Below are 15,433 nucleotides of genomic sequence, written 5' to 3'. Positions count from 1 at the left end.
TCGAGTCAAGGAGAACTGCGATGAAACCAGGAAACTTGTAGAGTATGAGACTCCTTGATATATATATATATATATATATATATATATATATATATATATATATATATATATATATATATATATATGAAGTCTTACAATGGTCCAGAAGCAATTAAAAAATAACCCTTGAACTTACCAAAAGGTTCCTTGCACTCAAATTCTCTCATTCTTCCTTCAAAGATCACCAAAAGCACCAAAATAACCTCAAGAATGAAAACAAGGGATTAATGTTTGCTTTCTTAACTTGGGAGGGTAAGGAAGGTTGAACCTTAGCCATCACATCCTTTAAATATGCCCAAGGCCTGAGATCTAGGATTTTGAGCCCTAGCTGCCACCACGCTGTGGCGAGGTTCTTACCATGTCATGGTAATCAAATGACCACCATACCGTGGTACAAGCCTACTACGCTGTAGTGACGGGAAAATCACAAAACAAAAATATTGCAAAGCACATAACTTATACCTGAAAAAGAAGGTGTTACATCTCAATTTGTCCCAAAATCACCAGCCGTAAAAGATGGATTGAAGCTAAATGAATTAATACCAATATAGAGGCTTAAGACATACGAAACCATGAATTCATGGAAAGTTAGAATTCAATCCTTCATTAACATTGAGTTCTGATCTTTACATGAACTCCAAAGAAGTTTAACATCACCAAAAACTCAATAAACGTCATTTCAAGCATGGATTATCAACAAGACCTCAAAGATGATGATTAAACCTCAAGAGTAACATAAGAACAACTTCCTAACACCTCATGATTCATGAATTTTAGATCTAGAACCATTAGGGACTAAAACCCTCAATTTATGACCAAAATCAATTACACCCAAATAAGACCAGGATTTAAAATTCTAATAATGGATAATGAACTAAATAGTTTAGATGGACACAAAACACTATGAAATTTTATCAATGGATAGTAGTGAATGCAAATTACTATATTTAAAAATAATAATGATTAAAAATAATAATAATCCAATAGTGTATTACAAACAACAATGAGTAAAACATTACCATCTCGGAAAGTTCTTTGCATTTTAGATAAATTTTGGCATTCCGAACACGTTGTGGCATTTCGAAGTGATTTTCTAAGGTTGTTTAAGCTACTGATAGTCGGGACCCTATTAATTAATATAACAACAAAAATACGGAAAAAAAATGTAATCCATCCCTTCATAGCCAAAATGTTCTGGAACAATTAGTTGTATTTCAAAGGCTTTCATCAGATTTCGACAAAACATTTCGAACTAATATGGTTCGTAGAATCCACGACTTTCTTTAGAATAAACTTAGAAGCTTAAGTTCTTTTTGTTTCAGAACTTTTTGGAACGCCTTTCCGGCATGAAGTGGTCCCATTTATATATAGTAGGGGACCGTACAAATGGATTGGATTTGACCCGTTTTCTTCAGGTCGGGAACGATACATTGTGGGCTAGTGGGCTAGTTGAACAAATACAAAGATATAGGTTATTTTTGTTAAAATTAAATAAAAAAAAAGTTAGTTTAATCATTTTTTTTAATATTTTTTATTGAACTTTATAATTTAATAAAATGTATGAAAAAAATTGAATGAAAAATAGATTGATAAAAGACCAAACTATTAAATTTTATATAGTTCAAAGTATTAGGAGTACATAACTATTTTTTTACATTTCCCCTATAAGTGAAGAACTCAATATCCGTTATATCTAGAAAAACCAAAAAAAAAAAAAGTAATAAAAGGGTTGCAACAAGTCCCCAAAATACATGTAAAACTAAATTGCCACATTGCGTTCTTCCAAAGAAATTAATGAAACAAGAAATTAAGTTTCTAAAAAAGAAAGACAGAGAGAAGCAGCAACTGCAGCATAAGAGAACATGGGGAACTTGAAAAGTGAGAGCTTTCTGAATAGTTGCCATTATTAGGATAAGTATAAGGCATGGGAGGTGAGTTTTGGCAGCATATAACAGGAGCCACTGGCGGACAATTGACACCTACATGATGTGCAGGAGGTGGTGGAGCAGCATATATATCACTTCCTCCGGGCATCTGTGGTGGTGGTGGTGGCGGAGCAGTATATATTTCACTTCCTCCGGGAAGTTGTGGTGGTGGAGGTCGGGTTTGAGGGGTGCATGAATATTGACAAAGACTGCAATTTTCACATGCAGCCGGTGGTGACACAGCATCACCATAACCATCTTGAGGTTTTTTAGAGATCGAGTTGCAGTTCGAAACTAACCACCAGCAAGAACAAACTAGAAGGAACATAAACGGCCTTGAAGACGACATCTTATTTTCTCTTCAAATCACCTTAAAAATGATAAGAATAAAAGAAGTGGAGTAAATAATATACAGCCATGCAAGAGTATTTATTACATGTCTCCTGCATATAATTCGGTCACTTACACGTCAACATTCCATATGACCGCAGCATTTCGCCACCTAGCAAGCAATGTGGCAACCCAAATGAGGATATATCATATACATGCATGATAATCAATTAACACACGACAAAACTACAGACATCAGCAAATAATAGGGAAATTACAACATGGCATTATATACACTACTAGAAAATCTGATAATACCTACTGAAAAATCCGTAGGTATAAGGTGTTACCTACGGAATTGCGACGGAAAACGGGCCGTAGCATAAACGCTCGTGGGTAAATATTACCGACGGATTTGCGACGGAATACCTACGGAATACCGACAACATTTTTCCGTCAGTAATTTACCTACGGAATACCTACTGAACACTATAATGACGGATTACCTACAGGTTACCGACGGGACCCACTTTAATTGACATTCACTTTATCACCTACGGATTTCCGACGGCTCATATTACCAACGGATTTTCCGTAGGTATTCCGTCACTAAATCTCTTTTTTTTTTTTTTAAAAAAAAGCATAAAATAACAAAAATTCTAGTTTTTTCTCTCCAATATATTGACAAAACTCATTAGATTAAACTTATAATAATATTTAAACTCAACCACAAAACTAATAACATTACAACAAAACTAATAAACATCATCTAATACCTTAAAAAGTATCAAATACAAATGCATTACTAATGAACATTATCTAATAATATACTAAATGTGTCTAACAATACACCAAAAAACGTCCCTAATACCAACTTTGACACATTCCATTCTATTGTTCAAAATATCTTACAAAAGTAAATACTAATTAACATAACAAACAATACCAAATGTTTACAAATTCAATTGTTCCAAAACAGCTAGCTTAGCTCCATGGTCCATATATTGAAGTGTTTCAACAGGGGAATCAAGAAAGTGGAAACACACACTACACTTGGGCTCACCATTTTCAGCTTGTTTGTAAACTGAAAACAATTTAAACATTACTAAAATAAAGAAACATATTAAAAAACATATACCTAACACAAAACGTACCTTCTTGTTTTATTGTTGTGACAATGTTGTAGGATTGTATCTTTTGAACTGGAATTGAGGTTATATACACAGATCTACAAACTCAAACATTTATGCAACTAGGTCAAGTAAGCAAATATCCATTAAAAACAAAAGATAAATAATTAAATATATAATATAGAATCATCTCTTACCAAACCAAGTTGATTTCCAACTGCTAAACCTAGTTCAATTCTAAAAATTACTGTTGGCGGACCTGTCATACACAAGATCAAAAACTTCATTCTCATGTAGAAGCCACAGTAGGATAATCACTGAAACTCATAAAAAAAAGTTGAATATTTACTCAAAATTGATTGATTTGATTCTCAATAAACTCAAAAGTCATATTGACCTCCTTACCCGTATGGAAGATTGCAAAACTGTGATTACCTGGATCACCAGCTTTCAGATCCTATTGAATTAGGAAATCCCAAACATTACTGTTGAACTTTACCACAAATCTAACATTTTCAACCAAAATTTAACCTAAAATCTCAAATTCGACCTAAAATATAATTTAAAACCTCACATTCAACAAAACAAATCAGAATTATCAATTAATTAAACATCTAAATTGTATACATGAAGTAATTTCAGAAAAGAAAAGAAAAAAAAACTAGGGTTTTACCTTTTTAGGGAAGAAATCGAGCAAAGGTGCAAAGAGAGAGAGGAGGGCAATTGAGCCATGGAGTAATAACATTGGTCGCCTCGATAACAGATGGAGCAGAGGAGTTTGAAAAGGCATCAACAGTTTGAAGAAGGCATCGAACTGAACCCAAAATCAAAACACACCCTAAATCAAAACAAAGTCTAAATCAAAACCAATCCTAACCCAAAACGAAAACCTAATTGGAATTAAACCAAAAAAAAGCTTACTTGAAACAATGATGACAATGGCGATGGCAAGCAGAAGATGGCGATGGCAAGCCGATGACGGCGACGACAAGAAGACGACCGGAGCTAAAAAGAACGAAGACGAGAGGGGGTGTAAGGGGGAGGTGCGAGTAGGAAACAGTGAGAGAGAAGAGGGAAAACGAATCAGGGAGGGAGATAGAGAGAAGCGGGAGAAAAAAAATTTCGTCGATGGATCCCGCTAAATGGAGGCGGACAAAAGTTTCAATTTTGTGAAACCCTAAAATCGAAAATGCCAAAAAAAAAGGTGGTGGTGGGACTCGAACTCGCGTCTATCATGGATACAACCAAGGGGACTACCAACCGGCCAGGAATGCCACATCCATACCTTTTTCGTCTACAATAGTTTTTGACCACTTACAATTCTGTTTTTATTATTAATAATATTATTATTGTTGTTGTTATTATTATTATTATTATTATTATTATTTCTATGGTTATTATTATTATTATTATTTCTATTATTATTATAATAATTATTATTATTATTATTATTATTATTATTATTATTATTATTATTATTCATTATTCGAGTCTTAATTTTTTTTTTGGATAAATTTTCTTACATATTTAAGATACGAACAGTTAATAAAGGTGTGAAAAAAAACGAAGAAAAACGACCTTTGGTCGCCGAAAAATCGAAATTAAAAAACTTCGTAGCTAATTAACCCCGCCAGGGACTGCCGCCCCTCTCCCAGGGGCGCTGCCCCTGGACCCCCGTTCGTTTAGGGGCTTCTCCCCTAGATAACAATGTACTTTGAATCTTGAAAAACTTGAACAAGTGTGCACTCCTACACCATCCTAACTTGTTCAATATTGAACAAGATCACTTTTGGTCAACAATTTTAATCATATTACACTTAAATAATATTGATGATATAAAATCACCAACAAACCTCCCCTATTTAAGTGTAATCCTGATTAAACTTAAAACAAAACATAAACAACAACAAACTGATGCATAAATGATGACGATGAGGATGATGAGGATGATGATGATGATGATGACGATGACGATGACTATTGATAGTGTGATGGTGATGGTGATGGTGGTGGTGGTGGAGGTGGTGATGATGATGTTGATGGTGATGGTGGTGATGATGATGGTGATGGTGATGGTGATGGTGGTGGTGATGGTGGTGGTGGTGGTGATGATGGTGATGGTGATGGTGATGGTGATGGTGATGTTGATGGTGATGGTGATGGTGATGGTGATGGTGATGGTGATGTTGATGGTGATGGTGATGGTGGTGATGATGATGATGGTGTGATGGTGATGGTTGTGATGGTGGTGATAATGATGGTGATGGTGATGGTGATGGTGATGGTGATGGTGATGGTGATGGTCATGGTCATGGTCATGGTCATGGTGATTCAGACAGTATGCACCCAATACGGTATTTTAAGATAGTGATTTGAATGCCTATCCCCTGCCTATGCTAAGCCTTTACTACCTACCCTTACCTGTCCACCTTGAAGTCTTGAACTACTGTGCCTGCACATACCTTTTCTTGCTCCATCCAGAAGGTAGCTTGAACTGGCATTGTATCTCTCTATGTGTGTGTATATGAAATCGAGCAAAGAGGGTTCCACCAAACGGAGAGATGCGCACGGAGATACACCGAAAGATGCTTCGGGAGACACGCCGGAAGATGCGTCGGGAGAAACGCCGGAAGATGCGCCACTGAACGGAGGGAAAAAATCGGGAAATGGGGAAAGAGGAGTAAGAATGTATGTGTGAATGTATGTTTCTATGGGTATATATGAATGTATGTTTCTATGGGCATATATGAATGTATGTGTCAATGTGTATATGTATGTATGTATATGTACATATGTTAATGTGATTGTAATTTTAAAGTGTGAAAGGAGTAACCGATCAAAATGAGTGCGCCACTATAAACATCTAGGTATCAGGTATAAGTTGGGAAAACTATAGATAATCATTTACAATAGAGATACGAAAAAAACGAAGCGAAAAAAACAACGTCCAGTACCCGAAATGTCGAAAATAAATAAAAATCCGTAGGTAATCCGTAGGAAATTACCGACGGAATAGCGACGGACAGCCTCTTCCGTAGGTAATCCGTAGGTAATTTCTTACGGATTACCTACGGAAGGGGCTGTCCGTCGCTATTCCGTCGGTAATTTCCTACGGATTACCTACGGAATTTTTTTATTTTCGACATTTCGGGTACCGGACGTTGTTTTTTTCGCTTTGTTTTTTTCGCACCTGTATTATACATGATTATCTATATTATCACCAAATTATACCTAATAAATATGTGTGTATAACCACGTGCACCTTTAGATCCGTTACTCCTTTCGCACAGTTACTCCTTTCATATACATTCACACATACACACATATGTACATATACATACATACACATACACAATTACACAAACATTCACATAAAACCATAGACACATACATTCATAAAGGCTGGTCAATGTGTTTATGTATGAATATATGTGTATGTATGTATACGTGTGTATATGAATCTATGTGTATGTGTGAATGTGTGTCTAAGAATGTATGAGTGAATGTATGTTTCTACGGGTATATATAAATTTATGTTTCTATGGGCATATATGAATGTATATGTCAATGTGTATGTGTATGTATGTATACGTACATATGTTAATGTGATTGTAATTTTAAAGTGTGAAATGTGTAACCGATCAAAATGAGTACGCTACTATAAACATCTAGGTATCAGGTATGAGTTGGGAAAACTATAGATAATCATGTATAATAGAGGCGTGAAAAAAACGAAGCCAAAAAAACAACGTCCGGTGCCTGAAATGTCGAAAATAAAAAAAATCTGTAGGTAATCCGTAGGACATAATAATAAAAATAACGGAAATAATAATAATAATAATAATAATAATAATAAATAATAATAATAGTAGTAAAAAATTAATAAATTACTATTTAGCGACGGATTTGTGACGGAAATTAAACAAATTAGTCTTTTTGTCAGTGCCGTAGCTATTCCGTCGGTATTTACCGACGGATTTCCGTCGGATTTGTCTTCCGTCGGTATTCTGTAGGTATTCCGTCACAATATTGTCAGTAATTTAGGGCATCGTTTTCTGTCGGAATTCCGTAGGTATTCCGTCGGTATTTTCCGACGGAATATTTCCGTAGGAAAATTTCGTAGGTATTTTTAATTTTTCTAGTAGTGATAATAGACCGACAATTTGTAGATAGACGATGTTCAATATTATTGATATATCAAATAGCTAAAGAGATACAAATAATATAATAGTTGAGTAGATATCTTTAAAATACAAATTAAGTAGAATCCACATACTACAACCATATGGTGGTTTTATTTTAGGATTCTTGAATATGGGAATCAGATAATTACTCCTCATGATGATGAGAATACAAATAGCTGCTCGTGGCAGATGTAGCCTTTGCTGTAGATAATGCAGTGAAGCCGACATATTTGTTATCTTTCCGTTCTATGCATATCTTAGCAATATACTCGAAGGATTTGCGCTTCTTTACAAAGGGCTGGTTGGCGTATTCTTCAACAGGCATCCACTTAGCTGCTTCAATCTCTGAATCTTGCTTTTCGATCTCAAATGATATTGGTTTTAGCATACACACAAACATTAGATCCGACTTGCTAAAAAACGACATGTGGCTTTGCCTGTAGTGCATATGCACATATATGTCAGCTTACGTACGAATATACATATAGTATAAGTTTAAAGATTTCAAGTCTTTAGAGTTTTTTGGCATTTCTAACCTGAATGCGAGGACTTCCACAAATTCTGTATCGATCTGGAGAGATTAAGAAAAAACAGATTTTAGATGAAAAAAACAACTTATAGAAAATTGGAAATGGGTTTCGTTATGTTAATATTGAATAATACACTTCAATTTCATAATTAAAAAGTCACACAGTCGAGATCGAATACGTACTCTGTTGGAATCTCAATTCCTTAATTTCCTCCTTGTCTTCCACTCACCATATTTCCAGGAAAAGCAAAAGGAATACCATCAAGATGTTGGGTATCTTTTTCTATCTTATATTATAAAGCTTACTCTAACATACATATATATATATATATATATATATATATATATATATATATATATATATATATAGCATATATCGAGTTATGAATATGCAGTACAACACAAACACAGTGTAAACAAGTTTGGTTTTGAGTTATATTTCCAAATCAATCAAAGAGATATTTTGATATATTTGTCTGTGTTTATACAATTGCTATACTAGAATTGTTTATACAATTGCTATACTATACAATTGTCATACTAGAATTGGTATCAGAGCTCAAGAACAGGGGCTTTGAATTCATACCTGGTGATCAAGAAGGACACCAGTAAAAGAAGATGTCAGATGTCGATGATACTGGAGGTGCTACTCCTCAGGTGAGGGAGAAGTTGATCGGTTCATCCAATGTCACATGTCCGATGCTCACACCCACAAATTACACTGTATGGGCGATGAGAATGAAGGTTGTGCTTCGAATCCACAAGGCGTGGATCGTGATCGATCCAGGAACCGACCAAAATGAAGAAAAAGATTGCTTAGCCATGGGACTGCTATATCAATCCTTGCCAGAAAACCTGATAATGCAAATCGGTGAACAAGAATCAGCAAAGAAACTCTGGGATGCAATTAAATCAAGAAACGTGGGGGCTGAAAGAGTGAAAGAAGCAAGGCTACAAACCTTAATGACGGATTTTGATCGGCTCAAGATGACAGAGTCTGAATCGATAGATTCCTACGCCGGAAAGTTGTCCGGTATCGCCTCCAAATCAGCGGCCCTCGGAGAAACGATAGACGAGTCTAAACTCGTCAAGAAGTTCTTGAAAACACTGCCACGATCGAAGTTTATTCAGATCGTCGCCTCGTTGGAGCAGGTACTCGATCTGAAGACGATCAGATTTGAGGATGTTGTAGGTCGACTAAAGGCGTACGAAGAAAGGACAAGAGAAGATGATGGCGGAAACGAGCAGAGGGTTATGTTCACTCGAAGTGGTGAAGGTTCAAACCACGGTGGTGGCTGGAGCGGTGGAGGTGGTTCTGGTTCAGGGGGATCGTCGGGAGGGAAGAAGGAGTCGAATAAGGGAAGAAAAGGGGGTTCGGGGGGTTTTAATCGAACCGGGTCAGGTGGATCCGGTGGAGCCGGGTCTTCAAATGGATCTGGGTCAAAATCAACCCAACCCAATAATAAGCCCAAACAGCCCAATAACCGGCCCAATTCCAATTCGGACTCAAACCGAAACCCGAAAAAAGATCTGTCGAAGATTATATGCTACAGATGTGACAAGTCGGGCCATTACGCATCAAAATGTCCGGACCGAACCCAAAAATTCCAAGAAAGTAATTTTACTGAACACGACGATGCCGATGAAACAGTATTTCTACACGAGTCCGTGTTTTTGAACGAAGAGAAGGTGATACCGTCTCGATACAACTCACAAGAAAACGATGTGTGGTATTTGGACAACGGGGCAAGTAATCACATGACGGGAAATCGTTCATTTTTCTCCGAACTCGACGAAGGAATAACCGGAAAGGTCAAATTCGGTGATAATTCGTGTGTCGAAATAAAAGGGAAATGCTCAATTGTTTTCCAAGGAAAATCGGGGCAACAACGATTGATAACGGAGATTTATTTCATTCCGGATTTGAAAAATAATATTTTCAGTCTCGGACAAGCAACCGAAGCCGGGTGCGATATTCGGATGAAAGACAACTATTTGACAATGCATGATGCCGACAACTGCTTATTAATGAAGGTACAAAGAACTCCAAACCGCCTTTATAAAATACAGTTGTCCATTGGAGTACCTATTTGCCTTCATTCAAGACTAAGTGAAGACACGTGGCGCTGGCATGCAAGACTTGGACACATCAATTTCGAGTCAATGAAAAAGATGTCCAAGAAAGGTCTAGTCAAAGGGTTACCCTATTTTGACAGTGAGAATCAATTGTGTGAATCTTGCTTGGTGGGCTAGCAAACAAGAAAGTCATTTCCATTAATGACGACGTACAAAGCAACACGACCATTGGAGCTAGTTCACGGTGATTTATGTGGTCCGATAACACCGTCAACGAAGGGTCAAAATCGATACATTTTCACACTAATTGACGATTTTTCACGGTATATGTGGATTTTTCTCTTAAAAGAGAAAAATGAGGCGTTTTTACACTTCAAAAAATTTAAAGCTTTGGCGGAGAATGAGCTCGGAAAGTCTTTAAAGGTGTTTCGAAGTGATCGAGGAGGTGAATTTACTTCGCTCGAGTTTAATTCCTTTTGTGATATAAATGGAATCAAACGCCATCTTACCGCCCCATATTCACCACAACAAAACGTTATTGTGGAACGAAGAAACAGAACACTTATGGACATGACACGAAGTATCATGAAGGCAATGCATGTTCCAAACTACCTATGGGGAGAAGCGGTAAAACATTCCACAAACCTGATCAACCGTGTTTACACAAGAGTACTTGGTGATACAACTCCGTACGAGAAGTTGTATAAAAGAAAACCTAATTTGGAGAACGTACGCATCTTTGGGTGTTTAGCGTATGCAAAAGTTGAACCGGTAAACGTGAAAAAATTGGATGCAAGATCAAGACCATTGGTTCATCTTGGTTCTGAACCGGGTACAAAAGCCTATCGGTTATTTAACCTGGTTACACAAAAAATAATCGTAAGTCAAGACGTTATTTTTAATGAAACCAAAGGATGGAATTGGGTTAACGAAGCTACACCTGACAATGAAGAACCAGGATCATTCATAGTACCATGGGATTTACCGGAAGATGAGGCAAACAACAACCAAGGAAACGATGTAAACAACGAACCAAACGAATCGGATCACGAGATTGAAGACGGAGTGGAGGTACAAGAAAATGAGCAACCAAGTCCGGTCAACAACAACGTAAACAATGTTCAAAACCAAAGGCCCACAAGACCAAAGGTGCTTCCAATTTGATTACGAGATTATGTACTTTATGTTGATGACATTGAAGAACTTCTCCTAGCAACCAATGACGAGCCGGTATCGGTTGAAGAGGCAAAGAAAGAACCAGAGTGGGTCAAAGCCATGAATACAGAGATCAATTCGATCAACAAGAACAATACTTGGTCTCTCGTAAACAAGCCTATGGGGGTGAAGCCCATTGGACTCAAATGGGTGTTCAAGCTGAAGAAAAATGCAGATGGCACCATAAACAAACACAAGGCAAGATTGGTTGCTAAAGGGTACGTACAACAACCTGGTATTGACTTTCAAGAAGTATTTGCTCCGGTAGCTCGCATCGAAACCATACGGTTTCTCATTGCCTTAGCCGCTACCAATGGATGGGAGCTTCACCACTTGGATGTCAAGACGGCTTTCTTACATGGAGAGTTGAGAGAAACCGTCTATGTGTATCAACCGGAAGGCTACATAAGGAAAGGCGACGAGCACAAGGTGTACCGGCTTTCAAAAGCACTATATGGTCTTAGACAAGCACCGAGAGCATGGAATACAAAACTTGATGGGATTTTGAAAGGAATGAAATTTCACAAGTGCATGAAAGAACCATCGGTGTACCGGAAGAACGAAGGATCCAACTTGCTAATTTTAGCAATCTATGTTGATGATTTGTTTGTCACAGGTACAAATTTGAGCATGATCAAAAGGTTCAAATTTGAAATGTCCAAGAACTTCGAGATGTCTGATCTTGGAAGATTAACTTACTACCTGGGCATTGAAGTCAAACAGGATGAATCGGGGATTACAATAAACCAAGAAGCGTTTGCACAACGCATTCTGAAGGAAGCCGGTTTACATGATTGCAATCCTACCCACATTCCCATGGATCCAGGAACCAAAATGTCGAAGGCCGAAGATGAACCCGAAATCGACCCGACACAATACCGAAGGTTGGTAGGATGCCTTAGATATCTCTTGCAGACAAGACCCGATATGGCATATGCGGTTGGAGTTGTTAGTCGATACATGCAAGATCCAAGAGAATCACATGGTGTTGCAATCAAACACATCCTAAGGTATTTACGAGGAACAACGGGATACGGAATCAAGTACGAGAGGATGGGACAAAATCGAATAATTGGTTACAGTGATAGTAGTCATAATGTTGATCCAGATGACGGAAGAAGCACAACTGGTCATATTTTCTACTATGGGTTGTCTCCAATAACATGGTGTTCTCAAAAGCAAGATACTGTTGCTTTATCATCTTGCGAGGCGGAGTTCATGGCTACAACTGCGGCTGCATGTCAAGCAATATGGCTTCAAGATTTGCTAGGCGAAATCATGAACAAAGCACAAGAGAAGGTGGTCATAAGAGTTGATAACAAGTCAGCTATCGAACTCACGAAGAATCCTGTTTTTCACGGAAGAAGCAAACACATTCACACGAGGTTTCACTTCATTCGTAAGTGTGTTGAAAAGGAACAAGTGGAGGTGAAGTACATTCCAGGTGAAGAACAAAAGGCAGACATTCTCACAAAACCATTGGCTCGAACCAAGTTCAAGACAATGCGGGACTTGATCGGGATTGAAGACATCTTTAGAAGGACTTAAAGATTGGCGGTGATCGGGAATCTCTAGAAGGACTTAGAGATTCGGGGGTGATTGTTGGAATCTCAATTCCTTAATTCCCTCCTTGTCTTCCACTCACCATATTTCCAAGAAAAGCAAAAGGAATACCATCAAGATGTTGGGTATCTTTTTCTATTTTATATTATAAAGCTTACTCTAGCATATATATATATATATATATATATATATATATATATATATATATATATATATAGCATATATCGAGTTATGAATATGCAGTACAACACAAACACAGTGTAAACAAGTTTGGTTTTGAGTTATATTTCCAAATCAATCAAAGAGATATTTTGATATATTTGTCTGTGTTTATACAATTGTCATACTAGATACTCCAGTCTCTTCTTTCACTTCCCTGATCGCAGCTGTACAAATATCTTCACCCTGAGAACGGAATATATATATATATATATATATATATATATATATATATATATATATATATATATATATATATATATATATATATATATATATATATATGATCAATCGTATTAGTAAATCATATATAGCAAAGTCTTTAATTAATTAGTAAAAGTAAGATGCAAACCTCCTCAACACTACCAGTTGGTAATTTCCAGACCCCTGTGCCTTTGAACACTCCACTTTTCTGTTGCACTACAAGAATCTAAAACAGGAAATACACAAAAAGTTCTGATTAAAAAATATATGTAGTTGTTTGCATGTTTTTATTTGCGATATATAATTAAAGAGAAAAGATAGAGATGATGAATGTAGAAAGGCAACCTCCCCTTCAGAGTTGACCACAAAAGCAGCAACACCGACTCGATGAGAAGCATTTGATGGGAGAGTATGATTAGTTTCAGGAATCCAATACACCAGCATCAAGTATGTTGGTTCAGCATGATGATACCAAAATCCTTGCTAGACAAGTTAAAATTAACATCACCATCAGACAAACAAACACATTCGATGTTTCCTGTTTTTTGTTTCTTTTTTCGAATTTACTCTTTAAAACTCTTGCCCACTAATGTTGATTATGAATCATAGTTTCTTTATTTACGTACCTTCACTGCAGGCTTAACAAGACTCGCAAACTCAAGAGACAGTTTAAGCCAAACTCCCTTCTTTCCCTGCAAAATATATATGATAAAAATCCAAGTGTTCATTGCATATAGAGAATTAATTAACTCACAAGCCAATTAGGAGCTGTGGTGTAAGAGCATTTCTTAAGGTTTATTGTTGGAACAACGGTAGGAAAAAGGAAAGATTACACAGAAAATCGAGGATGTGAAATAACACTCCCATAAACCTCCTTAAAATACAAATTAAAAATAGGCAATATTGATCCTACAATCTTTTCTCATGAAAAAAGTATATTTTTTTTTGCACTATAAGGTTCATACTTTTGAATGATCATTCTTTTTCTATCTATTTTCTCCAATAACCAATTGCTTAATACTTTTTTCATGAAAAAAGTATTAAGCAATTGGTTATTGGAGAAAATAGATAGAAAAAGAATGATCATTCAAAAGTATGAACCTTATAGAGCAAAAAAACCCCTGATCACAAGTTGAAACATTTCATGAACATGGTGCCAATTAATCATTTTTCCCGCACAAAAAAAACCCGCACAAACTGTATTGGTAAACACTTGTTATTTCTATCTATCTTCCTATGTTGGACAATTGCCTATTACTGATTAAGACTATTCCAACATTTACAAGCCAAAGTAACAATCTGTAAAAGTAATAATTACCTTCTGCCTCCATTGGGATATTGATGTTTGAAGTAGAGTGGCGAAGACATTTTCATCCATATCCTCTTTAACATCCACAGTAACTCCTTCATAATCATCATAAGATGCATTTAGCATATCAACAAAATCATCTTCCTTTGCTAGAACCTTTGATGATTTTTCCATTGTTGTAGCTCTCTAGTTTGGAATGCAATAATAGCTTTATCTCTCGAGCCTGAAATATAATATATTCATTGAGCTTATAAGCATCAAATTAATACCGAGAGATATTAATTAACTTGTACCTTCTAACCACCAAAGTAAGATGTTAGACTTACGTAGAAAACTAATTAAATACTATTATGAAAATGAATCTATGCATGTACTCATTGACCACAAATAATTACGTAGAAAACTAATTAAATGATCGAACAAAAGTCTTTCACAACAACTAAATAAAAAATTAAGGAAATAATTAAGAAATTGTATCAGAAAACAAAGAAAGTCGGCCTAAATATTATATATAAAGTATAAACCCACGATAGAGTCAAAATAAATAAATAAATACAATTGCGTTCCCAAAAAAATGTATGGCCATAGTCCATGTGATATACTGAAAATTCGTGTTAAGCATAATTTTAAAAAATGTGACACAGATAGTCCTCGTGTTTTCATTTTCTTGCATTAATGCTTTTTCTGGCTAGCTAACACTAGAAAATAAT

General features: G+C 36.2%; 1 protein-coding gene and 1 long non-coding RNA gene across 2 annotated transcripts; both read right to left on the bottom strand.

Annotated features, from left to right (window-relative positions):
• Positions 1 to 7,649: 7,649 nt before the first annotated feature.
• LOC145125224 (uncharacterized) lies at positions 7,650 to 8,209 on the bottom strand. The gene is made up of 2 exons (XR_013715875.1): positions 8,145 to 8,209; positions 7,650 to 8,045 (listed from the first exon to the last, which is right to left on the bottom strand). It is a non-coding gene; the product is annotated as an uncharacterized LOC145125224 (long non-coding RNA).
• Positions 8,210 to 13,273: 5,064 nt separating this feature from the next.
• Positions 13,274 to 14,951, bottom strand: LOC145125223 (nudix hydrolase 2-like). The gene is made up of 5 exons (XM_079060716.1): positions 14,733 to 14,951; positions 14,041 to 14,106; positions 13,760 to 13,897; positions 13,563 to 13,640; positions 13,274 to 13,396 (listed from the first exon to the last, which is right to left on the bottom strand). The coding sequence occupies exons 1-5, from the start codon at positions 14,895 to 14,897 to the stop codon at positions 13,322 to 13,324; spliced, it is 522 nt and encodes a 173-aa protein (XP_078916842.1). The 5' UTR covers positions 14,898 to 14,951; the 3' UTR covers positions 13,274 to 13,321.
• Positions 14,952 to 15,433: the final 482 nt, after the last annotated feature.

Source organism: Lactuca virosa, chromosome 7, assembly GCF_052849685.1.
Source record: "Lactuca virosa cultivar CGN04683 chromosome 7, Lactuca_virosa_CGN04683_v6, whole genome shotgun sequence".
NCBI lineage: Eukaryota > Viridiplantae > Streptophyta > Magnoliopsida > Asterales > Asteraceae > Lactuca > Lactuca virosa.
This window is presented reverse-complemented; position numbering and strand designations above follow the sequence as displayed.

Coding starts and splice junctions, on each gene's coding strand:
- LOC145125223 (XM_079060716.1), bottom strand. CDS start 14,897: ATGGAAAAATCATCAAAGGTTCTAGCAAAGGAAGATGATTTTGTTGAT. Junction 14,107..14,732: donor TATCCCAATGGAGGCAGAAG/GTAATTATTACT, acceptor TATATTTTGCAG/GGAAAGAAGGGAGTTTGGCT. Junction 13,641..13,759: donor TGGTCAACTCTGAAGGGGAG/GTTGCCTTTCTA, acceptor TTCCTGTTTTAG/ATTCTTGTAGTGCAACAGAA.